This window comes from Gallus gallus, chromosome 1, assembly GCF_016699485.2.
Source record: "Gallus gallus isolate bGalGal1 chromosome 1, bGalGal1.mat.broiler.GRCg7b, whole genome shotgun sequence".
NCBI lineage: Eukaryota > Metazoa > Chordata > Aves > Galliformes > Phasianidae > Gallus > Gallus gallus.
This window is the reverse complement of record NC_052532.1, coordinates 89,840,717-89,867,334: the sequence shown is the minus strand read 5'-3', so window position 1 is coordinate 89,867,334 and position 26,618 is coordinate 89,840,717. Positions and strand designations below refer to the sequence as shown.

Genomic DNA, 26,618 nt, shown 5'->3' with positions numbered 1-26,618 from the left:
TTCAGTACAACTTGCTTGAGATTAAAATTCTACTTTGATGCCTAACAATAGCAGGAGCTGAACCTGTTCTGTTTGTGTTCTGTCTGGAGACTCAGTCCTCTGTATCAGGTTACAGTGCAATGGAGAACTGTATGCCAAATGTAGAAATTGTACAATTGTAGAAGTCAGCGTCTTGCAAGTTCTATAGAGCATGAAGCAAACTAATCAGCTGTGTAGGTATTCTTGTGGGTAGGATGGGAGTAAAAAAAGATCATCTTCCTATGGGATGTCCATGGATATGGACAGTTGCGATGGTCCAAGTTTAAATATGCTATAAAGTACTGAATGCATTAACACTATTTTACAAGCCAGATATTTAGAGATATAAAAATAATGCTTCATACAGGTATATGTAATTAGCATTTAAAAATATCCTACTTGTTTGTGTGTGCATATTTAAATATTTACATTTCATTCTAGATATCAGTTGAAGAACTAGAAAACAGCATCAGTGTAAAAATAGCTAAAGAAGCAGTGATGAATATTAACAGCCCAGGAACTCTCTTTAAGCAATCACACGGTTTCTTGGAAACTAAGGTGTACATTGCAGGATTACCTGACAAAGTTGGTGACACTCTCATTAAACAGGTAACTAAAAAAGTAGTGCTGATTAAGACTTATTACTTTTTGTATTTTTTCCTTTGCAGTCACATAGGAAAGAGTAGTAGCTTGGAATTCATTTAGAACATGAGAATTAGGTTATTAACCACTGTTTTGAAAGTAGATGTGCAGACAACTTTGCAGTCTATCCTCTGGTTTCAGTTATAAAAACACAGTGTTTAAGGCCTGATCCCTTAGGATTCTGTACCTTATTTTTTTTTTTTAAGATATCCTTAAGATTCCCTAAATCACCTAAATCTTCTGCTGCATGAGTATTTTGGAGCGACACATTTATGGTGCTAGCTTCTGCAATGCCCTGAATGGGTACGGATATCACTGTGCAGGTAGCACAATGAGCTTTCATTTCTACGAGGTTCTTTAATCGTCCAGCTTAGATACCGCCAATGATTCACTCAGTATTCCATTCCTACCTGCTCTGCCTGTTGATGAGGGTGTACACAACCAAATTGCTTCAGCTATCTGCTTCTGAGTCCAGGAGCCCTCAAACTAACTGAGGGCTAACAGAGAAGCAAAAAATAACTGTACATCAGAGGCTACACTTTTTTTTTTTAATTTTTAATCTTTCTTTTGCTCAAAAGCAAAGTAGAGAGAAAAAATATGAAGCAATACAACAACATCTCCTTGCCTAATAGAAAGTAATTACAGATTTTTTTTTTATGCTTTCATACAAGTAGAAGACTAGAGAAACAAGAAACAGTGCTACTGTCATTGTGCTTCAGATATAGAAAAGCTATGGTAATCTAAGCAAAAGGACAGCGTGAGCTTTAAAAATCAAAGCTGTCTTTTTTATACAGATAAGTAACATCAAAACTGGAAATATTAGATCAGGATAATTTATTGAAGGCTGAGGTACTAAATGCATGCCGTTTGTTTTCTCTCAAGTATCAGTTCTGTAACCTAGAGCATTGATAAGGCTATTATTGGCTCTACATTGACTGTAAAGTATTCTTCTTATTAACATTTTTAAAATAAATTTGAATTTACACTCCTAGTGCTGTAATTCTTCTACAGATTAACCCTCGGCTGGATGGGTGCATTCGTGCCTGGAACCTGATGAATCAAGGACATTCAGGTGTAAAAGAAGTTATTCAAGAAAAGCAAAGTAAACACTGTTTAGTAACAGTTGAGAGAGGATCATTCTACCCTGGCACTGGCATGGCACAGTTTGATATAAACTATAGTAAGTATTTTTCTGTCTGTTCTTATACTTTTTGCTGGACTGTTGATGGAGGTGATGAACTGGAAAAGAAAGGAAAAAGAAAAGAAAAACAACACTATGTGTCACTGCATCTGATCGTGATTCCAGTAATTTTTTTTGAGAAATATGTTTGAATGAGGGTTTTTGGTCCCATTGATGTCATCAGTTTAATTTCTGAAACGCTTTAGGTTAGGAAGCATATTCTTCATTTGTAAGAAATGGGCACTAACTCTAATTAGATCTAATTCTGCTCTGTTACTCCGTGGAGAGACCTACAATATCACTGACAGAGAAAGTATATTGGGGATGTGGAAAAGGATCACTGTAGTTTTGTTTATATAATTCATCTCTTAAATGAACATCCTGTTTGAGTGCCTATCTTGCTCCTCCTGAACCCAAAACTTTATTGCCTGACTTCCTGCCCTAATTTCAAGTTTTGCAACTCAGGATCACCCACTGTATTCTCAAGCTCCTGAAGTGAAATATCTCTAGTATCATCGCAAATCTTGTTGCCATTGCATTTTCATATCTCAAATGCTATCCTACCCTTCATCCCCCTTCTGATCCCCAGTCCTTTTCATCTTAGGACTTGCTATTCCTTCTGAGGCTTTTTATTTATATCCCCTAGCCCAATTCAGAAGATTTCTCCAGCTTCTTATATCATGTTTCTAATGAAACGAATATGAGTGATTCTTATGCCACTGAAGGTTCCTCTGCTTCATTCCCATTCATTCACATCATGCTGATTCCTGACTTTTTTTTATGTGGGGCTGCTGCTATGCCTTCACTCTCTCTACTCCCCGTTCAGTTCTCAGCCCCATACCGCCCTCCTCAAATTCAAGTGGCCACTCACAGCTACCACTGCCTTCCCACAGGCTGTTATAGCCCACTGCTTCCACTCACACATTCGTCTGTGCAGGGATCTGACCTCATTTCATGTTGTAGAATTTCTGCTTCCTGAAGAAACTACAAGAAATCAACTTAGATGTTATTGGGGAAAGGGAGGGCAGATACTGAAAGTTACAAAAGATGACAAATAGCTCATTAAACAATTTTTGTATTAGCTTCACTGTCAGTACATCATATTAAATTATATTCGCACCATCTGCACATTTGTTTTACCCATCTGCATATTCCCATTTTAATAGCGGAATGATTTCAGAATGTAAAAATGTGTCAGAACTGCCAATCTTCTACTCAGTGGCAGTAATTGATGAGTTAAGTAGTTTTTTAGATTTGATCTTAAATTGACCTATAATAAATACGGCACCCGTTCCACATTAGAACAGAGAAAACAGCATTAAAAAAGTCCAAAGTCCTAAAAGAACACAATAGCAAAGATGCAAAATTTGAGTGGGTTGTTTTGGTAGTTAAGATTAGACTTGCAGTTCTTTCTAGAAGTTCCAAAATTCACTTTTTCTGGATATTAGTACTAATTTTTCCACAATAGGAAAACAGATTAAGTACTAATTTTTTTAAGACTGTATTAATTTTTCATTAGCAGGTAAACTAATTAATTTCAATCTTTTTTTTTCAAAACAGATAATCGTGACAGTGCTGAAGACTGGCTAATAAACGTGACTATGACTATTCGCCCATCCACAGACACTGGTGTTATGTTTGCCCTGGTTTCTAATGAAACAGTGCCTCTTGCTTTGTCCATAGTGGACTCTAACTCTTCTGACTCACAGGTGATCTTACAGCTGGAACATCAGCTCACATGAATCACAACTCTCATCTTTGTTTCACTTAACTTACTACTCATTTGTGAAAAAAGTAAAGCTAAAAAGAAGTTTCTTACACGCAGTGGAGGTGGAAGGCTGAATTAATATTTTGCAAAGCGCTTTCATCATATTTTGATGTGCAGAAAGTGAATTACTATTTGTGACTCCTACAGCAGGGACAAAGCAGAAGAGGGAGTATGGCAGAGATTGAGTTGCGGTATTATAGCAATGATAATATGTTAGTTTCAATTTACAAACATATGTTTTTGCTCGTTCGTACATCTGCCTGAAATGAGAGCACATAAGGAGAACTAGGTTACCTTTGAAGCTGTAGCAGTACCCCGTTTGACTTTAAGAGAAACAGGATTTCACCTCAGAACCACAAAGGGTTTTTACAGTGCATGTTCTCACTTAGACATTTCAGAGTATAAGTGAATGGCTTTGTGTACAAAGGTGATGCAGCGATCAACTTCAGTATATTTTCCAGCTTAAAATACAACTTTTTAAAACATCTCTCATATTCCTTTTCTTTCTACTTCCAAATGTAAAACGTATCAAAATTAAGTATAATCGTTTGTTAAAGTTACCCATGGCATATTTTGTGACTTTATACTCTCCTGTTTAGGAAATCATTGTGACTATTGGAAACATCACTGTGGCACGTCTGGAATCAAAGAAGCTATGTACACCCAGGAAAGTGCAAGTTGGACTTCTGGTAACCAAACAGCAACTTCAACTGTCTGTTGATTCGCGCACGGACCAAAGCAATTCAGAGCAACTGTCTGTCCTGCATCAAGCAATGATGACAAATGTTGTCACCTACTTAGGTGGCCTGCCAGGTGAGTTGTATTTCTTTCCATTCATGTGTTCTTTTGTACAAGCCTAATTATGTTCAGCCTTTCCCAAGCTATACAAAGCTTACAACTACGCGAGAAACCCTTTACCCTTTGCACCTCCCAGATTCTTCTTCTTTCATCCAGTCTATGCAGCTTTTGAAGGAGCTCAGTTTTCAATAGGAGCATCATTAGGTCCATTAAGAGGCATGAGTCTCTCTCAAGAGGTTTGACTTTGTAATTTTTTTTTGCTTTTTAAGCTGGGAAGGAATAAGCATAGTATTTTCTGAAATGCCACCAGTGGGCACAGTATAGGAACTTCATCAAGTATATAAGAAAACAAACATTTATGAATAAATTGTCAGAAATGCAGAAGTTGGGAATATTGTTTCAACAACTAGGCTCTGGACAACAGTTGACTGACAGTCTTTGTGGGATGGAAAATACATTGAAATAGCAAATAACACTTTGTTTAAAATAAGCTACAAGTGAATCCTCGGTGTTTAAACATGTACAAACATAATTTTGTACATGAAGTATACACATGCATATTGGTACAGTAGTTTGATTTCAGAGGGAATCGTGCAGAAAAACAGCATTGCCACACACAATGACTTTTCAAAGCCTGAGATCCCCAAACTTAAAAATTGGTAGAGGAAAAAGACCACGGTTACAAAGTTAAGTTACTAACAGCAGAGCCTTTCGATATCCTCTGTTAAAGGTATTTTAGGAAGAGCAAGTCACAATTCCTACAGAAAGCCTTAAAATCTTTATAAACGGAGTCTTCAATTGACATCCACGTTACATGTAGGCTGTAGTGTCAAAGCACTGCCACAGATAAAGCCAATCTTTATCTGCATTGTGTTTCTTCCAAAGGAGAAAAAGTACACATGAGCAGAAAGAGGCGAGAAACTGTGTATCCTATGGAGATGATCTTTTTAGGCATTTTTCAAGGTAGCACACACTGGAGAAGCTGGAATCATGATTCCACCCTCTAGACTTGTTAGAATAGAAGCAAAATTGGGCAGCACTGCAGCCCCAGTCCACAGTTGTTTGAAGTGATAGTTGCCTCTGCTTGGATGCATCTTTATACAGTGGTAGTAGAGGATATAAAAAATTGTCATTAAATGTGAAATCTCTCCTCTGATTTTGTTTTTGAATGGGTATATCATGTCTTGTAATCCAGCTAAGCAGACAAGTTCCATTCACATAGAATACGTAGAATGAGAATACGCTAAGGGCACAGTGCTGTCAGACAGCACTTCAGGTAAGTGTTTTTGTAATGCCTGCTGACTTTTCAAAGTGAGATGAAGTCTGTATTTTCTTAGTAGATGCAAGTCAGTAGGTTAACAGAGTCATAGTAACTTGAATACAATTCTTGTCATTTCATAGTCTTCTTCATGTTTGTGATATCTGTGACTCTTCCTAGTACACTGCCAGCACCGAGGCCTTAAGAGTTAAGACCTTAGCTCAAGTCAAGCATCCTAAATAGATAAGAATATGAGTACATATTGTATTCTGAGGCCTCACAGCAGTTCTTGCTTGATCCTGTGCCTAACATATTGAACGCTGGAAGCACATCAGTGATCTGATGCTAAGAAAGCTAAATGAGCAACAGATAAAGTGGGTCTCTCACAGAGATTTCACATGGAAGAAATAGTAAGGAAGCAATAAAATGTATGCAGTTCCCAGGGGTCCCCTATTTGAAAACGTGCAGATTTTAATCCAGAATAACTTTCTGGCAAAAGTAAGATTGTTCTTTCCGTGACCTCTAAACCTATAAGCATCTGTTTGTAGGTCAGGAGAAAAACAGCGGGCTCCACAACACACAGTACTAGATCATTGTAGTTAAGTGTTTCTCATAGCAGCATTTCCTGCATTTTGTATAATTTTCTGGTTTCTGGTTGGAAGAACACTTAAAATGCATATTTCAAATTGTATCGACCCTTCTCAGCTTTGCTGACTTTATCCCAAGGAATCTTAAACAGAAGGGAGAAGAACTTAAATGTTTCCTGCCAAAGTGCTGTTTTCTCCCATGGATGACTAACGGAGGCAGAATGGAGTGTTCCCCATGATTTTGCTAATCTGAAAAAATACATCAGACATGGCATGCCTTGGTCTAATAAATTGAATGTGTTTCTGTGCAGATGTTCCTCTGGGTGCTACGTTAGTAACTGCTTTCTATAACGGCTGCATGGAGGTGAAGGTCAACAGCAGACAGCTGGATCTGGATGAAGCCATTTCGAAACACAATTCCATCAGATCTCACTCGTGTCCACTGATTATGGAGTAACCATTCAATTCTTAATTTAACTTTTTTCCTTTCAGATATAATTTGCATAATTAGTCTCATGTCATAATGAAGCCTGTACTATTTTATTCAAGATGTGCCAGGAAAACAATCAACAGCGTGTTTTTTCTCCCTTTTATATAGAATGTGGGTGAAAAAATCCCTTGTCTTTTCAGCTGTATAGAGACAACCAAGATCAAAATTCTGCACTATTTTTTTTTTTATTCCTATCAGTGATAAATCTTAAAGCTAAATTTATCTTCCTTGCTCAGACTACCCCCTTCATGTATTTAGTTTGGAAAGAGAAATTTTACAACTTATTTTTCATATATCAGCACGAAGTTACAAGTTGCAAATGTTAGCAGTGTATTTGAATGCAGACAAAACCACTCTCATTAAGCTTTTTCAAATATAACATACAAAGAGAAATCTCTACAGGTTTTGTAGTACATGATTTCAGTAAAAGAGAAAATGCCCTGGAATCCAGAGCCCAAGCTGTTTGTGAGTATGTTTACATATTTGTACCAGTGTTGGTAAAGCAACTTCCAAACTATTTTGTGGGTTTTTTTTAAACATAGTGCATCTTTGCAAAGTAGCTCATTATATTGTACCAACTTTAATTCTTCTATTTTAGGAGCCCAACCTTAGACTGTTCTGGATTAGATCAGGTAATTTACTTCTAAAGTGGATTAAAATACAGGCAAGGCAATTTTAGAAAACAGAAAACTGCATGAAGGAAGGAGCTCTGGTCTTCATCATGGGGGAGCAGACTGGAATTTCCTAAGTAACGCTGAGAACTTGCAGCAAACTCTGATTCAATTTATGACAAATTTGGCACTGCTCAATATGAGCACCCTCTATGGTCTATCATAAATTCCCTTCACTTTTGTCATCCTTGCATTCACAGAGCCCCAGGAAGAAATTTATTTGCAAGCCCTAATACAGTTGTTTCTGACCTACTTGAAAGTCTGGATTTTACTAGCAATACCAAAATGTAAAGCCACGTTCTGCTCAGCCAAGTTTAACAGAACAGGTGATTAGAAGAGTACTGTTTTCCTCATGTTTTAATTTCAATTGTTTCTGGTATTTCTTTCATATTCTCAGTGTTCTTTCTGCTTCTAGCCTCATTTTCACACAACCAGAAGCCTCTCCGTGCAGCTCACCTATAGTTTTGTTAACCCAAAAACAAATTGCAAGAGAATTGCTGTAAGCAATGAATATATACTCCCATCAATCACCAGGAGAGACATTTATCTGTCAGATTCTTAGACCCAGGGTTTGCTTTCTTTGCTTGAGACAATGAAGTGGAAACGTATGTACAGAAGGATGGATTGTGACAGTATTCATTTTGAGGATTGTCTTTCTCTAGAGTTGCTCCCAGTGACATTAGTGAGGTTTCTTTCACAGTTGAGTACGAACATTAGTGCATCATACCACAGAATCTTAGCCCATCTTTCAACATTATTGCTTTGTCTGAGATTATTGTTAACATGGCTTCCCACTTGTGCCCTCACATATAACGCAGTATGTGCTCTGACTTTTACACCAGCCAGCCTCAGAATGGCCTCTGAGTCTGTCCAGCACTGATTTGTATGCAGCTGCTTATCAGCAAGAATTCCATACATCTGACACCCAGGGGCTAATTGCCAGTGAACTACAGGATCAGTTTTCTAGGAACACATGCAAAAAAACCCTTTCATTTCTCCAGATTTCACAAGAGGGAAATCACTGCAGGAAAGCATCCCCCCCCCCCTTCCTTGCTCTCTTCCCATCCCAAGAAACACATGCTTCCTTTGGGCCTAGTAACTACTGAAATAAGCGTTGAAATAACCATTGAATTCTGGAAAGCTCTTGGCCAGTCTCTGCCTTGTACAAGCACACAGAAAAATAGAGGGGAAACACAGTCAAGTGTCAGCAGTACTACGAACTCTTATGTCAGCCTGTGTGAACAGCAGGAGGAAAAGGCTGGTGCTTTTTTTTCTGTTTAAGTGTAAAAATTGGTATAGACTTGAAATTAAAGAAAATCACATTTTCCACACAGACACCACTTCTTTTTGTTGTCATGCAAGAATATTTTAGGATAATGTAGTTGCAATGAAATGTCTGCATTTTTTAAATGTAAAAGTGCCTCCCTATTGTAAAAATTAAATGAAGCAGTATTTGCAAGTTTTTTCTCCTTTTAATTTAAGTTGTATTTGTCTGTGTTTGTTCATTTTCACTGTGCAAGACTGGTCCTAGTGGTCAAATGGTTTACTTTAGAGATCGTGATTATCTTCAGCATCAAAGACAAGAGCTAGCTTAAATTAATAGCCTGTCCAAGTAGGATTCAGTCATAGCTGTCAGGTGAGGTCCCGATTGACTCACGTCACTCCCATTTATAAGAAAGAGAGCAAGGAGGACCTGGGGAACTATAGGCCGGTGAGTCTCACCTCTGTACCTGGGAAGATCATGGAACAGATCCTCCTGGACGACATGCTTGATCACAAGAGGAATGAGCGTGTGATCTGAGACAGCCAGCACGACTTCACCAGGGGAAGGTCATGCCTAAGCAATCTGGTGGCCTTCTATAATGGAGTGATGGCATTGGTGGACAAAGGGAAGGTAACCAATGTCATTTACCCGGACTCGAGCAAGGCCTTTGACATGGTCCCCCACCACATTCTTATCTCCAAATTGGAGGAATGTGGATTTGATGGGTGGACCACCTAGTGGATAAGGAAATGAAAGGCTGCAGACAAAGTGTGGTGACTAATGGTTCTGTGTCCAGACGGAGGCTGGTAATGAGCAGGGTCCCCCAGGGGTCTGTCTTGGGACCGGTGCTCTTTAACATCTTTAGCAGTGACATCGATGACAGAATTGAGTGCACCCTCAGCAAGTTTGCAGATGACACCTAGCTGAGTGGTGCGGTTGACACAGTGGAAGGAAGGGATGCCATTCAGAGGGACCTCAACAGACTCAAAAGGTGGGCCCCGGTGAATCTAATGAGGTTCAACACAACAAAGTGCAAGGATTTGCACTTGGGCCAGAGGAATCCCAGGCATCTGTACAGACTGGAAGAAGCAGTCCTTGAGAGTAGCCCTGCAGAGAAGGACCTGGGGATCCTGGTGGATGAAAGACTTAACACAAGCCAGCAGTGTGCTCTTGCAACACAGAAAGCAAATGGTATCCTGGACTCCATCAGAAGAGGGGTGGCCAGTGTGTGGACAGTGAGGTGATTGTCCCTCTCTACTCTGCCCTTGTGAGGCCCCATGTGGAGTACTGTGTCCAGGTCTGGGGTCCCCAGTACGAGGAAGACGGGGAGCTGTTGGAGAGGGTCCAGAGGAGGGCCACAAGATGATCGGAGGGCTGGAGTACTTCCCCTACAAAGACAGGCTGAGGGAGCTGGGCTTGTTCAGCCTGGAGAAAAGAAGGCTGTGGGGTGACCTCATTGCAGCCTTTCAGTACCTAAGTGGAGCCTATAAACAGGAGGGGAGTCAACTCTTTGAAAGGGTAGATAATAGCAGGACAAAGGGAAATGGTTTTAAGTTGAGGGAGAGAAGATTTAGGTTGGATGTCAAGGGGAAATTCTTTACAGAGAGAATGGTGAGGTGCTGGAACAGGCTGCCCAGAGAGGTTGTGGATGCCCCGTCCCTGGAGGTGTTCAAGGCCAGGTTGGATGGGGCCCTGGGCAGCCTGGTCTTGTATTAGATATGGAGGCTGGTGGCCCTCCATGTGTCAGGGGGGTTAGAGATTCATGATCCTTGAGGTCCCTTCCAACCCAGGCCATTCTATGATTTCTTGTTCTCTAGATAAATGTTTACATTTGTTAATTGTTTAATACTGCTTGAAGAAATTCAGGTTGGTTTAAAGCACACGTGGAGGAAATTAAATCAATGACATTTATTGATCCCTATCTTTTCTCCTTTATCAAATGTATGTAATTGTATTTTTAGGCATAATCATTTCAGCAAGGGCTGTTCAGTGTTTATATGAAACAGCTGGAACCTGCTGTATGCACCAAGTGTTACAAATCAGCATGTCCCAGTTTCCTTGAAAATGAAATCTAGCCATGGAATTGGTTCTCATTTATACCAGAGCAGCTCTCTACTTATGTACCTTATCCAAGCAGAGCGTATGTGCTTTAATGCTGCACATCTCCTGGAGGAGAAAACTGGCTGGAATGGGTGTGAACACCTTTACTGTTGATATTCAAAATTAGCTCTGGCTTTGTCATCTTCAAAGGAAGAGCAGCCAAACTTATTTTTAGACGTTCCAGTCCTGTTTATCACTGAACAATGTATTGAAGGATCAACAACGAAGGATGCCGGTCCTTCGACGTTATTAGTTGTATGTATACACTAAATATTTTGCTACCTCAGCAACCTTAGGATATCAAAACACCTGGATTTGGGAGCATTTTATCTACCAAAAACAACAGCTATGTAATAAAAAATTAGATACAGGGAAAACTTTAGCAGCTAATACCAAAGGGATAAGTAAGGCACCACTTAGTAAATAAAAGAAGCACCAAGACATTCCAACTAATTTTCTCCCGCATTCTTTTCCTGACCACAGTCCTGCGGCTGCACTTCAGAGCTAGATGACTGTAGATCCATCTGCACAAACGTCCATCCCAACTACAAAAATCTTAACAGGAATAGGCTTTACCGTTTATGCTTTTAAAACAATGCTTCCTATCCACCAAATGAATATAGCCCCCCTGTCGCATTGGTTGTACACCTTTATTAGATACAATAGGTTGTACATCTATTAGTAGATACATTTCAATGGGACTATGTGAATAAGCATAGAAATCATCAGGTTGTTCTGAGCAAGGCAGCAGGGAGCTAATATCTTTTTGGCTTTTTCAACAGACATTTGCATTGAATCAATCAATCAGCTGTAAGTCTTCACAGTTGTAGGTACTTTAGGAGTTAATTATACTGCTTCTTTCTCTCCTTTTATTTATTTATTTATTTGTTGTTGTTCCCTTCTAAGTAATTTCTAGTATCTTAAAAAATTAGGAAGTGGAAGAAAATCACAAGTAACAAGAAACTGGAATCCTGCAATGTAGGCTTATGGAGCCACAGACATTCCACCCTTGCCATACAGCTTTTGATGACCATAGGAAATACAACACCACATAAAGACAGAGAACTTCCCTCTCTCCATAAGCAGTTATATGCTGAAGAAACAAAGTCCAAAACTCATCTGTGATACCAGACCTTCTATAGACCAAGCCTCTTATCTATGTTTCCTCAAAAGCAAACTATGTCCTTCAGGTAGTCCTTAAAACCTTCCTTTACTTGTTCAAGCCTCAACAGCTCCACACAAAGCAATGCTTTTGCTTCTTGTCATTAGGAAACTGAATTTTCCTTCCCTCCTTCACCTATAAGAGAAATAAAGGCCAACTCAACACATACCCTGCTGTCACAAAAAGCCATACAGTTAGCTCTTTTTGGAGATAGAGGGCCTGAATCAGCAGCACTCCTCTCTGACTTGGGCAAGATTCCTCTACTGAAGGGCCACCACAGCACTGAGGGAAGCTCACTCAGCAGCAATACTACTGAGGGATGGTGAAAGCCACTCCTCAGAATGAGAGTAACACTTGGTGAACTTATCAGGAGTCATACACATGATATCAGAAATAAGAGTTTACTAAAGGTAAGGTCATTATTAACAGGATCTGAGAAGATCACTGTGAAACACACACAGAATCATAGAATCACAAAGTTGGAAATGAACTGCAAGATCATATAGTCCAACTGCCTTCCCATTTTCATTGGTACCACAAGCTACTAAGCCATATCTCGTAGCTCTTCATCCAGACGCCTCTTGAACACTGCCAGGGATGGCAACTCCACCACCTCCCTGGGCAGGCCATTCCAGTGCCTGACCACCCTCTGAGAGAAAAAGTTTCTCCTAACGTCTAACCTAAACCTCCTCTGGTACAACTTGTGGCCATTTCCTCGGGTCCTGTTATTTGCCTGGGAGAAGAGGCCAAACCCTTCCTCATTCACAGCCTCCCTTCAGGAAGTTGTAGAGTGCAATAAGGTTTCCCCTGAGCCTTTTTTTCTCCAGACTAAACAATCACAGCTCCCTCAGCCGCTCTTCATTAGACTTGTGCTCCAGACCCCTCAGCAGTTTTGTTGCCCTTCTCTGGACATGTTCCAGGGCCTTAATGTCTTTCTTGTAGTGAGGGGCCCAAAACTGAACACAGTACTCGAGGTGCGGCCTCACTAGTGCCAAGTACAGGGGGCCGATTACCTTCCTGCTCCTGCTGGCCACACTATTTCTAATGTACGCCAGGATGCCATTGGCCCACCTGGGCACACTGTCAGCTCATGTTCAGCCAAACATCAATCAATACCCCCAGGTCCCTTTCCTCTTCACAGTCATCCAACCACTCATTCCCAAGCCTATAGTGCTGCATGGGGTTATTGTGGCCAAAGTGCAGGACCCAACACTTGGCCTTGTTAAACCTCATCCCATTCACCTCAGCCCATTGATACAGCTTATCTAGATCCCTCTGAAGGGCCTCCCTACCCTCAGGCAGATCAACACTACTTCCCAACTTGGTGTCATCTGCAAACTTACTCAGGGTACACTCAATCCCTTCATCCAGGTCATCAATAAAGATACTAAACAGGATGGGCCCCAGCACTGACCCCTGGGGAACACCACTTGAAACAGGTCGCCAGCTGGACTTAACTCCATTGATCACCACCTGCTGGGCACGGCCCTCCAGCCAGTTCCTTACCCAACGGAGGGTAAAACTGTTCAGGCCACAGGCAGCCAGTTTCCCCAGAAGAATACTGTGAGAGACCGTGTCAAAGGCTTTGCTGAAGTCTAGGCAGACTACATCAACAGCCTTTCCCTCATCTACTAATCTGGTCACATGGTCACAGAAGGAGATGAGGTTGGTCAAGCACAACCTGCCTTTCATGAATCCATGCTGGCTGATGTTCATGAAGTTACACATCATTTTTGCAAGCTTGAAGTACTATGGAAGACAGAGAATAAAGATGACTTTGTTCATCTATAAAACAGAAAATATCCTGCTTACAATTCAGCAGTGTCTTACCTTTCCAGGAAAAGTTTTCCTTTCATCAGATTCTGGTACAGGTCCCACAAACCAAACGAAGAACTTTCCCCTGAGCCAGCCTTCCTCTTTTCCAGCCTATCAGGGCCATATGCTCATTCCCACCAGCTGGTCACAATCTCCTGCTAAGGCACTCAATTGAAAAGCAATCTTCCCTTTTAAACCTGGGCAGAAGCCAGCCTTTTGTTTAAGGGGTTTCTTCTGTAACAGAAGGTCATGTAGATTTAACAAACCTGCTTGCCTGGAAGAGGAAAACCCTATCACCTTGTAACTCATGTCTTCATATTAAAGCACTGGGCAGCAGAGGCATTAAACAAGCTGCACAGATAATCTGAAGCCTGTATCTCGGTGAAGCTCTATACAAGGTTTCGGGGTCTTTCCAGAGGATGCATAAGTAGTTTGCTGGCAGCCTCACAAAACCCTCATAGTGAAGTCATTACTCTGCATTTGCCATTTTCCACAGATGTGAAGTGGAATGACATCAGGATCTGCCCCAAGCCATTCTTCACCCTCTGGGATTAGCCAAGAACATGGACTCCTTGGGGTGCTCCGCCCTGAGCGGGAAATGGGACCAGTCCAGGTCAGGCTGTCAGGAGAGACACTTCGCCTGCAAAGGCTGCTTGTGTAGGCACTCAGCTTTGCAGATGAAGATAAATGAACAACAGTTCCAGGAACGCTCCACATAAAAAAAGGCTGTCCTGTTAAATAAATGATGGCTGAGAACAAACATTTTAAGTAAGAAGTGTGCGGTTACTGCCTGTCTTTTTAAAGCAAGATAAGTGTTGCGTTGTTACTTTCCAAACATTTGCAAGAGGAAGATCTCAAAAATAACACGACAAGCATTAGAAATGCAGATTGAGTGTTTTCCAAAACATTGTCATAGTCATAATAATTTGGGGCAAGCCGCTTTGCTGAGTTCTCTATGTGTTACTGCAAAGCCTAACCGTGGATTTAGATTATGTGGCCGTTCTCATCATATCTTGTTCCTGCAGGAAACAGAATGTTTTTTACTACTGTTTTAAGGTAGGTAGCTGAAATGGTTACTCTCTCACCTGTGCACACTTCTGGCAACATTTCTTCTGCACTGACTTTGTGCTCTTATCAGGATACCAGGAGCTCCAGGTTCCCCGCCATTAATGACATTTGCAGTTGAGGCATTCAGCAGTCCCTTGCTCTGCTTTGGGTGTCAGTGATGTCAGCAGCTGATGCTAGCAAAGCAGAGCTGTGACCTATGATCTCAAGGGCTGAAAATGCAGTTTAGCTCATCCATAAGGAATTAAGAACCAGCTTTGCCAATATTTCTACAGTCCTTTTACTGAAGCCTAAAGAAACTGCCATTAACCAAGGATGAAATTGATTTAACCAGGCTTACCTTGCAGCCTGCTGTAGGTCTTGACATAAAAACCACCCTCCATCCTCTAAAACTCTAGCCAGTGAAACTGTAAAAGCGGACACTGCTTCCTGGGGGATATGCACAATGAATATTAAACAGACCCCTGAAGCACTTCATACCTTTTGTCCAGAGTCAGTGCTTTTTTCCCTGTTATGTGCACTGTTTTTCTGCTGCTAATGTAGTCTTTAATTCCAAATGTGCAGAGAAGGAGCATGCAGGCAGATGGCTAAACCATACCTGGAGGAATGCTCCCTGAGAGTGCAGAGGGACACCAGGCACCCACCTGTCCCTCCATTCCCTTAGTGCCTCTGAAAATCTGCCCTAAGCCCATTAAATACAGCCAGTGAACCTGAGCTAGACGTGATATCCCAGAGCAGAAATTTAAATCTCACGTTATTCTTTACCAGAACAAAATCAACTTCATGCTTGCAGTCAGAGGAGAAACACAGTAGATCTGAAGATTCTTCGACAAACAAAAATAACACATGCTTATGACAGTACTGTGCTGGGACACCCATTTTAATCTGTTCCTGTTAAGTACAACATACAGAAAATGAGAAATGCATTCTCCAGCAATGCAGAAATCAAATGATTTCCCATGTCTGTTGTACATTGCACTATATAAATGCGTAGCTTTATGTGTTTTTAAGTCCTAAGTGCTTAACGTAAGTCCTGCTGGGTTTATGCAGCAATGCAAATTTAACCTCCTGGTAGAAACTTTCTATCCAGACTTTAATTTCCTAGCAATGAAGAAAGCTGCAATGACATTGATACCTTCTGCACATTCCAGCTGCATTTACACACCACTGTCATGGTAAGAGCATTTGGGGACCCCAGCACACTGCTGAAAGTCACTCCCACACCTTCTCCATAGAATCATAGAATGGCTTGAGTTGTAAAGGACCTCAAAGATAATCCAATTCCAACCCCCCCGCCTGCTAGATTAGGCTGCCCAGTGCCCCATCCAATCTGGCCATTAATGCCTCCAGAGATGGGGCATCCACAGCCTCTCCCACCAAATCCTTCCAGTGCCTCACCACCCACTCAGTGAAAAAATTCCCCCTAACATCTGATCAGTTTTAAACCCCTTTATCCTATCACTATCTATACATGTAAAAAGTTGATTTCCCTCCTGTTTATTATCTCCCTTTAAATATTGGAAGACAATGAGGTCTCCCCTCAATCTTCTCGTCTTCAGACTGAACAAGCCCAGCTACCTCAACCTTTATTCATAGGAGAGATGCTCCAGTCCTCTGATCATCCCCATGTCCCTCTTCTGAATCCTCTCCACAAGCTCCACTGGAGCTCGAAAATACAGTCTCTTGGTGTGGCCATGCCTAAGCCTTAGAGGGGAGCTAGTGGGCTGTCCTGAACTAGCAGAAAGGGATGCTGGCAGCTATGCAAAGCAAGCAGAGAAGGAGCAGATGGCATGTGCCCTGTTTGGGGCTCCTGTTCAACTGCTTCTTCAAAGGCCTGATGTCTGGAGGTACAGTTGGATGCTCAGCCGTTGCGTTATGCAGAGGGCAGAGGACATCAACAGTTCCTCAACCTACAGATTATATATTTACACTCCAGGAAACCACACTATGTTACAATAACCCAGCTTATTTATGCAAACTCTGTTTGGTACCCACACAGAGCATGGTACAAGCTCACACACTGCTTCATAAGGGGAAGGGAAGGCCTAGTCCTCCCTATCTGGCTTCTTTCTCCACAGACATATCAGTGCTTACGGGCTGATTTACAAACATCCTTACAGCAGTTCTCTGTGTTTGTGTCATCAATAAGGATCACTGCTCAATAACTTCAAGGTTTTGCTGCTGGTCACAGGTTGACTTCAGCAGAATTCAATGCCAAACTTGTTCCTGTCTTATAGGACAGAAGTCAATCCTACCTCTTGCCAACTTTTACCTTGCCTTTACAATAGGAAATACTTTATCCAAACAATACATTGAGGTTATGTTCTCTTTTTGATGTCACTCTTTTCCTAAGAATCTGGTTTCCCATCCATCACAATCTGTGGACATGCTGCTAGTCACTGAGTGTTGATGCTGAAGTTTGTCTTAGCACAAATGAAGTATTTTCAGGTCCCAGTGAACTTACACGTCAGATCTGCTTAGCTTAGCAATAAAATAATGGCTGCGGTGGCTGCCAGCTCAGCAGCTTCATTTGGAGTATTGTAGGCATGCCATGGTCTCAGGCTCAGGCACCATCTGCACTGCAGCGCCTGCCACTGGTACTTAGCTATCAATTCCCTGGCTGCTTCATAAACCAGAAAAGAATCTGGCTTGCTTTCTTACAACTGAGTTTTAGTAGAAGTCTGTGAAACCCAAATATTTTGTGATCTATCTGGATTTATATTTTCAGTTTTTGAATTGGTAATTTACAGACAAATTTGAACTCTGTAGTGCTACCAGAGATTCAATTGCTGTGCCAGCTGAGCAAAACAACACACACACTATTCTAAGGGCTAGGAAAAGTTGAGGTTTGGGTTAAGAACTTGAGATTCCTCAAGTTCACAATCCCTCCGCTAGCCCACAGGCATCCAGATTTCCTGTACTTCATGGTCTTCAGGCGGACAGGACTCAGCCTATTACTTACTACCTGGACCTTCCACCTTTTTTGCTTCTATGCATTTCCTTAACACACTGTCCTTGTGTAGGCAAAGAGATATGCTCTCCCCAGAAGAAGCAAAAAAGAGTTCTTAGGTCAAAGGCTTCCTAAGCCCTCGCATTTGTGGGATGACAACATGTAAACAAGGGACTGGCTTCATCCTGCTCTCTGAACTACTCCTCCACTGTGGGCAGGCCCTTGTACCGCTCTCACAGGAGACTCTGCTGATGTTAGAGGGGCTCCTGCAAAGCTCTGCAGGAGAGAAGCACGCTCCTGCTGTTACCCCTTGGAGCCTGACTCCATGTGCACTGCTGGTTCCAGCGCTGCCTTCAACAAACAGAGGGAGAAAGCCAGCAGCACGGACCCCTTACTGGGAGCAATGTGGAGGCGGTTTGGCTGGCCATGAAAGTCGTGTTGTTGCTATCGTTATTAACTATCTTACTATCTGCTTTGATAGACTGTCACTGAACCTGCCCTCCGCTTCTCCTACCTTCTGAGGGCAGAGGAGGAGAATTACACTAAACATTCCGGTCCTTCCAGGAAATACACATTTGAAGTTGATGGTCTTAAGGAGGTGCCGACCAGCTGCTTGTTTATTATTTCTCTGGAAATCTTTGTCATGTTTCCAATACAATTTCTGTTATAGGTTCACTACATTTCCCAATGAGCAGGGCACTGTTTTCCATTTGTACTCTCTGTTTCCTGGCCAAACCTTGCATTGCAGCCAGAGGAAGCTTGCAAGAATGTAGCAGCATGTTGGGCTGGAAAATAAACATTCTAGGGACATCGCAAGTATTTCCAAAACAAGCAATACACCCTCAGCAGGGTCAGAAACAAAGTTCAACTGAAGAGGAGCACAAACACATAATGGCCTGAGACAGCACAAACAAGATTCCCTGCACGAAGCACTCTGCACTGTGGGGCAGGGGAGCCCCTGCTTACAGCGTAGCAAAAGGTGATGGCCCATGTTAAGATGCACAGACTGCCATGTTAATACTTCTGCCCACATATGTCAGCTGTAGTAACTGCTATTTAACCACTCTGCCTTTGCCTCAATGGTCAAATGTATTTAATTAGAAACAGATGACAATTGTGGCTGTGCTGTCAGCAGAGAACAATCAGATATGGAATCATAGAATTACCCAGGTTGGAAAAGACCTTAAAGATCATCAAGTCCAACCACAACCTAACCATACCACCCTAACTAACAACCCTACACTAAATCATGTCCCTGAGCATATTTTAAAGACAAAACTTGCACCACTGCCACCTGGAGAGTTTCTACCTTTGTTGTTTAAGGACAAAATTCTTTCACATCAAGCTGTATTATCTTGAGTGGCCTACTGCCAGTTTCTCATCCAACATTTTGATATGGTGTGATACACCAGACTTTAAAGAAGTGCTCACACACGTCATGTTTACGTAAGTCATTAAAACCAACACAGTGATCAGAGGGCACAAGGGCTAGTTAGTTTTATATGAGATATTTCTGGAAGCTGTGGATGCCCCATCTCTGGAGGCAGTCAAGGCCAGGTTGGTTGGGCCCTGGGCAGCCTGAGCTGGTGGGTGGCAGCCCTGCCCACAGCAGGGGGTTGGAATGATCTTTAAGGTTCCTTCCAACCCAAATCATTCCGTAATTCCACAGTTCTGTGATCAGCCTGGCAACATCAGTATGGAATTTTGTGGCCTCTCAAGGTGCTTCTTTGGTCCTGACTTACATTTTTTTTCCCTGAGGATCAGCCACCCATCCATTTTGGAGGAAATACCACGCTGCGTTTAGAAGGGATTCTGCTTCCAGCACGTAAGAAACCTTACAGGGTGCTGCAGCAGCGGCTCTCTGCGAGCCTCCAGGAGCCGAGCCGGGCTCGGAGCGCTGCAGGCAACGTCCGGGAGCCGCGCAGCGGCGCTGCCCGACCGCGGGAGCGGAGCCGGGGCCGCGCCTGCGCTCCTCCTGCTCTGCGGCGGCGGGGGGGGGGAGGGAGTACGTCTTTGTGTTTTTCTATCCTTTTTCTTCTTTCTTTTATTTTCTTTCTTTCTTTTTTCTTCTTCTTCTTTTTTTTCCTCTCTCTTCATTTTTTTTAATTTTAATTTCTTTATTTACGGGCGCACAAGATTTCTCTCCAGAACAGTAAAAGGCAGAACATCTAATTTGGCTTGCCCATTTGAAACAGCATTTGAAGATTTTGTGGAGTGGCATCTGAAGCGATGGGGGTAAACTCACTGTTATCTTTGCGTTAAAGGGTATTATAGGAAGGCCTATCTCGGAGTCTTAAAAATTAGACATAAAATGATAAGTAGCAAATAAGGATAGTAGCAAGGAATATCATTAGTCTGGATAGGTATGGTTTTCATAAATGAAAAATGAGTATCTGAAGTGTACTGGACAGAAACTACTTTTTTATGTACTTTTTTCTTTTTTTTTTTTAATAAGACAAACTAAAAAACATCAGTAATATACTCTGATGGTAACCTCAGGTAAGCAAATTATCCCCTCTAGTTGTATTTGCAAGTATCTGTCAATGGTCTGACCATTGCTGAAGGCTTTTCAGGCAATTCTAGCACCCATAGCACCTAGATTAAGGTTTTTTGTAAAGGAAACTGAAGGCAGCCGTTCACATTATTAGAAAGGACATGACTACCTATCTGAACCACTATGGATACATTCTAAAGATGTATATAGAGTTACATGACTCTATACGATACTCATTGTAATGAGCACACAAATAGCAAATGTGAAAAATGTCAACAAAAACAAACAAAAAAACCCAAACTCACTCAATCAACCAACCAGAAGAGATATTATATAAGGTGTGTTAGGGGATTGTAAGTAAAAGCCTGAGATCCTGTTACGTACCACTGGATTCCCATTCACTATTTCTTACAGAGATTTCCTATAAATTCATATAGCCCTGTCAAAGCTTGAGCACTGAAGACACTACCCCATAGCTGAGGACTACAATGAGACTCGGGCATTGTAAATAAAACCAAGTCCAAACTCAGAAAGAAAGTCATAAGTCAATGTATAAATATCAACACCATCCCATGTAGACAACATGCAATGGAATGAAAAGCGCACATCTGCTTTATATCAACAGGCATCTTTGGCAACATCTTGACATTCAAAATACTTCTAAGCCACAGCATAGTACGGCACAGATAAAAAGAATTTTATTGCACAGTAGTCAGAGCTTTGACTGGGCTATTATTGAATGCAGCTCTACCAACATAGATCTTACCAAATTACAGGTCAGAGGATAGTTTGTGTATAGAAGGCAAAAACGGCCACATTAAATTATATTCTATGCAGAAGCCTCTGAGGAGACACAAGATAGGCAGAAAAGTGTCTCTTTCCACAGTCATGCTTCTGGCCCCCACACTGATGGCAGATTTTGAACCAAGAAATGAAAGAGGACTTGAAGAAAAGATTATGTGCACAGCTCTACACTTTTTTTGTTGTTGTTGTTGCTTTCCAGAGCTCCAGTAGGAGCAGGGGAAATGGGATATGAACTGTCTGCTCTGGTTTGTGCTGGCAATCAGGCAGGGACCAGGTGGCCGTTGTACGTCTTAACCAAAAATATCACTTACAATAAACTTTATCCTTATTTTTCCCTTGAGTACCAGGGATGGGGAACAGAGCTGAGGCCTGTCTCTCAAATCAGCCAGATCAGTTCTATAGGGAAGTGGGAACACCAGCATTTCTCCCAGACATATGAACCACCAAATGTCTCACAGTCCCCATTTGATTTTTAGGTACTATTACTTCCTCCCTTTCACTCTTTATCCCAACTGTGCAGTGCATGAGACTGATTTAGACTCAGGGTCTGGTAAGGCTTTAAACTAGAATAGAAGGCAGTTTCCTGTCAAAAGCCAAGCAGTGATAAAAAACAGTATTACTTTTAAATTGAATTTGGAACAATTACATAGGAATAATTGTTTTGCTGTAAAAAACTAGACATAGTACTGCCTTACTCAGAAAAAGAACAAGCCAGCTTTTGGTGTTTTTGATTCATCCTTTGCTGTTTGGAAGTAGATGGCTACATGTATCTTTTAACTTAACCAAATTATTGAGAGCTATTTATTAGTTTATCTTCTGTAAGATTCTTGCCTCCCTCATGACCTTACATTTCAGGTTGAAAGCTTACCACAATTGGAAAGTAAAGTGCCTTGAAGCACACAGGAAACAGAACTGTGCCATAGCACACAATTATGTTAAAAAGAATGAAAAACATTTAAAACCAATGGCATCTAAGTAACTACGCAGAATATTTTCAAAGAATTTCATTCTCATATGCCAAATGAATATACATCCAGTATCGCAGTAAGTGTCAGTCAATAAATGACCCCCCAGATCTTGCTATTTGCCTCATTTAAATTACCCATACAAAATAAACGGGCCTCAAACTCGATCTCTTTTGCTCTCTGATAAGCATAGGTTTGTTTCTTTTCTTTGCCTTGCTTTTACTACAGTAAGGGAGGATTACAGAAGTATGGAAGTCATCTGCAAATCTGTACTTTCCTGACTGTCCCAAACACTTTCCTAAAAGCAGTATCACATACAGATTGTCATACACCCCTAAAACTTTCTTAAGCGCAGAGATACAAGAATAGTTGACTACTCTTTGAGATTCCTTAGAGCTTTTGTGCAAGTTGCACTTTTCCACTGTAGCCCATATCCCTTTGATTAATTCTCATCTCCGTTACTATCAAACCACTTAACAGAACAGAATCATAAAAAGGTTTGTGTTGGAAGCGACCTCACGGAATATCTAGCTTCTCATGGCAGACCTCAACAAAGTATGGCTCCAACAGGGGAACTTCCTCAAGCCTCTCCATAATGAACATCTGTTGAATCTTTTTGTTGAAGACCTATATTTTTAAAGTGGTCTTTTTGCATTCCAGTAATATATTGGCTCCATCAATTTGCTGGCAAACTTCCTGTTTCTGATGTACTTAAAAAAGTTTTTATTATCATGTCTTACACCCTTGCTCCTCAGAATCTTTCTCGGCTAGTTTTATTATGACTTCAAATTAAGCTTGCCAGAAGCTTTATTATTTTGTCTATGTTCTTCACTTGGATTTTCACTTACTGAACAATGTCTTTTTACTTCTAATGACCTCCTTCGCTTGCTTTTAGCCATACAGGCTTCCCTTCTTATCCACAGCTCTTTTAGACTTAGGTATTGGATCAGATTCCAAATATTCTCTCTGAAAATTAGAAAAAAAAACAAAACCTAAGTTCTTGAAAGTTTGAAACTGAAAAACTTGTCCACCTTCTAGTAGAAAAACTAAGGCTCAGAGTAAATTTTCCCATCTTATTTAGATGCCCCCTAAGGTCATCGTAGTTTTCCAGAATGTACTTAAAAAGCATCTGAAAAGATTATGGAGAATAACTTTCATGTGAGGACCCCGGAGGTAGAAACATTTAGGTATGAGATTAAGTTCTTCAATATGCAAAGAATCTACACGCAGGTCTAAAAGGTTTAATCAAGTCTGATGAATTGATACAAGTTCAAAGAATTAAACACAACCATGCACCATGGCACTTAGGAAAAAAATACTGCAAAATTGATCATGCAAGAAGCTCTGAAGTGCATAATTCTCAAAGTATGTGCATGGAGCTGGCAAAGACCATGCCCTTAAAACAGTGGCTGAAAGGGAATGTGTGATTCAGTAAATCATTCAAGCATTAAGCTTTCATCTTTGGAGCCCTGGTTTATACCCAACTGAAGTGTTAATTATAAATGTCTGGGGTATGCCTTCTTCACTTAATTAATCTCCACACTTACATCAATTGTGAATCCAGATCATAATCAAAAGCTCCTCTGGCACAGAAGATCTCAACTAACTGGTAGAGAAGGAAGGCCATTCTGGTTCCAAACACAGTACAAAGAAAACACATACATAAAAGCGTATAATTAATTATGTATCAGAGATGTTAAAAGATTAAGTTTTTCAATCAGCAGTGACCTTCTAAACCTGAGTATCCTGATCTAAGGCAGGGATCCTCAAAATTATTGGTCAGTGTAACTTCCCATTGAAGAAGGTCTTGCAAGACTTAGTGTGCATCTATCCTGCAGAACTTTCTTAGTAGGCTACAGGAACACATGCTGATTCATATGGTGGTTAGACCTGCATTGCTACTGAATCCAGCCAGTTTAAAGCTCACGTGGATATCTACATGATTGTCCTATGAGTGTAGTTAGACCTGATGGTGTCCTTCATGGTGGTGTTAAATTTCTGATTCAAACAGTATTGTTCATTGAAGCTTTACTGATGAGGTGGAGGCTGGAAATACTAAGAAACATAATCTGAAGGTGAAAGAGATCAGATACACAGGGAGAGTGAGGCAGCAAAAAAGAGAAATATATTTTGGAGAGAAAAATATGAAAAGCAGCAGACATGTCAAAGGCAATTACATTGACTTAAATGCTTCAAAACCTGAACTTTTCTCATAAAGTACTTTAAAACTCTACCAAGCACGTTTGTTTCGCTGCACTACACAGAGCACTTACTAATTAAAAATAAGTAAATCAAAGCTTAGATTTCTATGCACATCCCTATCATGTTACCTCTGTAACTCAATTTGTAAAGATTTTTGATGTCTCCTAGTGATGAGTTCAGATAGAATAAAGCATCAGTGGATTAAAAAAAAAAAAGACAAAAAGCTTTTTGACTTACTACTGTATTGTTCTTCTCAACCAACTACAGCATGAACATTCTTCATATGATTAGTTTTGCACGTGAGTTAAAGATATAATTCCGTAATGGACTCCTCAAGTGATGAGAGTTTCTATGCATATCATTCATGCAATCAGGATACTCCTGAAAAGACAGAGATGCACATACATTATTGCAAAACATTATTAACCACTATAACAGTGTATAAATATTAGGTGATAGTGGTTATTTTATTTTTTAAAGATTTTTATGGTTTAGTTATTTTGCACATAGTCAAGTTTAAGATTACATTTAACAGGCACTATGGACTCTGTCTGTCACTCTTTCATTTCAGAAGATCATTTGTGTCTATCTTCTAGAGCATTATAACACAACGCTATTCAGAAGTTAAAATACTGTAGATCACAAATTATTATGTGGACTACCTGACACTTTTTCCTTTATAGGACAAAGTATTTCTCAGACAGTACAGTCTCTGTCTGCAGACTCATTGACTATGGCCCTGGAACTCCTTGATTAATAGTCTCATTAAACATACTCACTCCAGCTTCACTTCTGCTCAACTGAACATTGGCACCAGGAAAAGTGTAGCGTAGTTAAATAACTGTGCTAAAATAAATAAATAAATAATAAAAAAAAGCAGTTTACAGAATGAAACTGTGTGAACAGTGTTATCATGACCATTGTTTCCAGATTGCAATACAATATATGCTACTATTTATTTTCAAATTGTAGTTTTCTTGACCAGAACCAAATAATGGCTTCAAAACAAGTGAGAAATGATGTGTAATGAACACACCTGCAAATTCCAGTCACCTTTATTGTGTAGAATCAAGTTGGTCAATGACACAGAAAAAAAGGCAAGGGGGTTGCTGTAAAGCTAAAGCAACCTGCCATTCTATGTGGGGCAAAAAAAAATGGGAGCCACTCTTAAAATCTAAAAGCTTCATGTAAATGGACAGATGCCTGGCCTCAAGTTGTGCCAGGGGAGGTTCAGGTTGGATGTTAGGAAATCCTTCTCTAAGAGAGTGGTCAGGTGTTGGAATGGACTGCCCAGGGAGGTGGTGGAGTCACCGACCCTGGAGGTGTTCAAAAAACATTTAGATGTTGTACTGAGGGACATGGGTTAGTGGGAAATACTAGTGCTATGTGTATGGTTGGATTGGATGATCTTAGAGGTTTTTTCCAATCTTACTGATCTATGATTCTACACTGCAATAAATAAAGTGATCAATTGTTTTTTCTCCAGCTAAATGAATTATGCTGAAGTGCAATTTACCAAAATACATTTCAGATATTTCATGCAGTCCACCCAAAACATGAGCTTACATCCTACAGTCTTCATAAACAATAATTTTATTTTTATTTTCTTTGAGTCTGCATTTCCACCTGTTTTGTTCATGTAACGTGGTAGGCTGAGGGCTGTAATACATGGAGTTCTCTACCAGTGGCAGCTTAAATAAGAGCTATCACTGCGTAAATAGTTCAACAGTCATTTCAACTGCATTGCCTCCTGGTGGGGATAGACATATGATCACCTAATTTCCATATAGGAAAGGATAAATTTTAATAATCACCTCATTCTTCACTATCAGGCTATGTACATTCAATAAAAAAACACTTCCTGCATTATTTCTTATCCTGGTCTTTTTTCCCTCCAAATGAAATAAAAAGAACATGGGGGAAAAGTTACAGCTGCTTGCTCTACATTCCTGTTTTCTTAATTTCTGTTGTTGTTTTTCATAATACTACAACTGGCCAACAATTATGTGAAATACTCTCTGTTCTTTTAAAAATAACACCAAACAAACCAACATTGCTTTTCTCCCTGGGACACTTTGTCCTCATTACTTTTCAGAAAGTCCTAAAAACTAAAAATAACACACCCAAGTCCAAACTGCACAAAGATCAGTCCCTTCCATATTTACACAGAAAGGAAGAAACCACTTTAAGACCCCTCATTGTGTCTGGCCAGCCTCAGGGTCCCTGGACTGCAAGTAACAAATATCATATATTTTGCTTGTTCTAAGTGCTTACTCTTAAAGACTTCAGTAAGACCCAGAAAGCAAAAAGCACTGCTGCTGGATCTGTCACATTAACCTCTTCTTACCTTGTGATTGCTTGAGAGTGGGTAGGAGATAGTGTCAA

The 26,618-nt window shown here is 40.7% G+C and overlaps 1 protein-coding gene and 1 long non-coding RNA gene across 2 annotated transcripts in view; both read left to right on the top strand.

Moving 5' to 3' along the window:
• Nucleotides 1-8,888, top strand: part of PROS1 (protein S (alpha)) — a 32,643-nt gene extending 23,755 nt beyond the window's left edge. The window contains exons 11-15 of the mRNA XM_416641.8: nucleotides 460-627; nucleotides 1,672-1,840; nucleotides 3,401-3,549; nucleotides 4,208-4,421; nucleotides 6,563-8,888. Of these exons, the coding sequence (XP_416641.3) occupies nucleotides 460-627; nucleotides 1,672-1,840; nucleotides 3,401-3,549; nucleotides 4,208-4,421; nucleotides 6,563-6,708 (846 nt within the window). The 3' untranslated portion in view covers nucleotides 6,709-8,888. The remainder of the gene's footprint in view (nucleotides 1-459; nucleotides 628-1,671; nucleotides 1,841-3,400; nucleotides 3,550-4,207; nucleotides 4,422-6,562) is intronic.
• Nucleotides 8,889-19,357: 10,469 nt separating this feature from the next.
• LOC112530450 overlaps nucleotides 19,358-26,618 on the top strand; it is a 31,893-nt gene continuing 24,632 nt past the window's right edge. The window contains exon 1 of the long non-coding RNA XR_003072082.2: nucleotides 19,358-19,593. This is a non-coding gene — a long non-coding RNA (uncharacterized LOC112530450). The remainder of the gene's footprint in view (nucleotides 19,594-26,618) is intronic.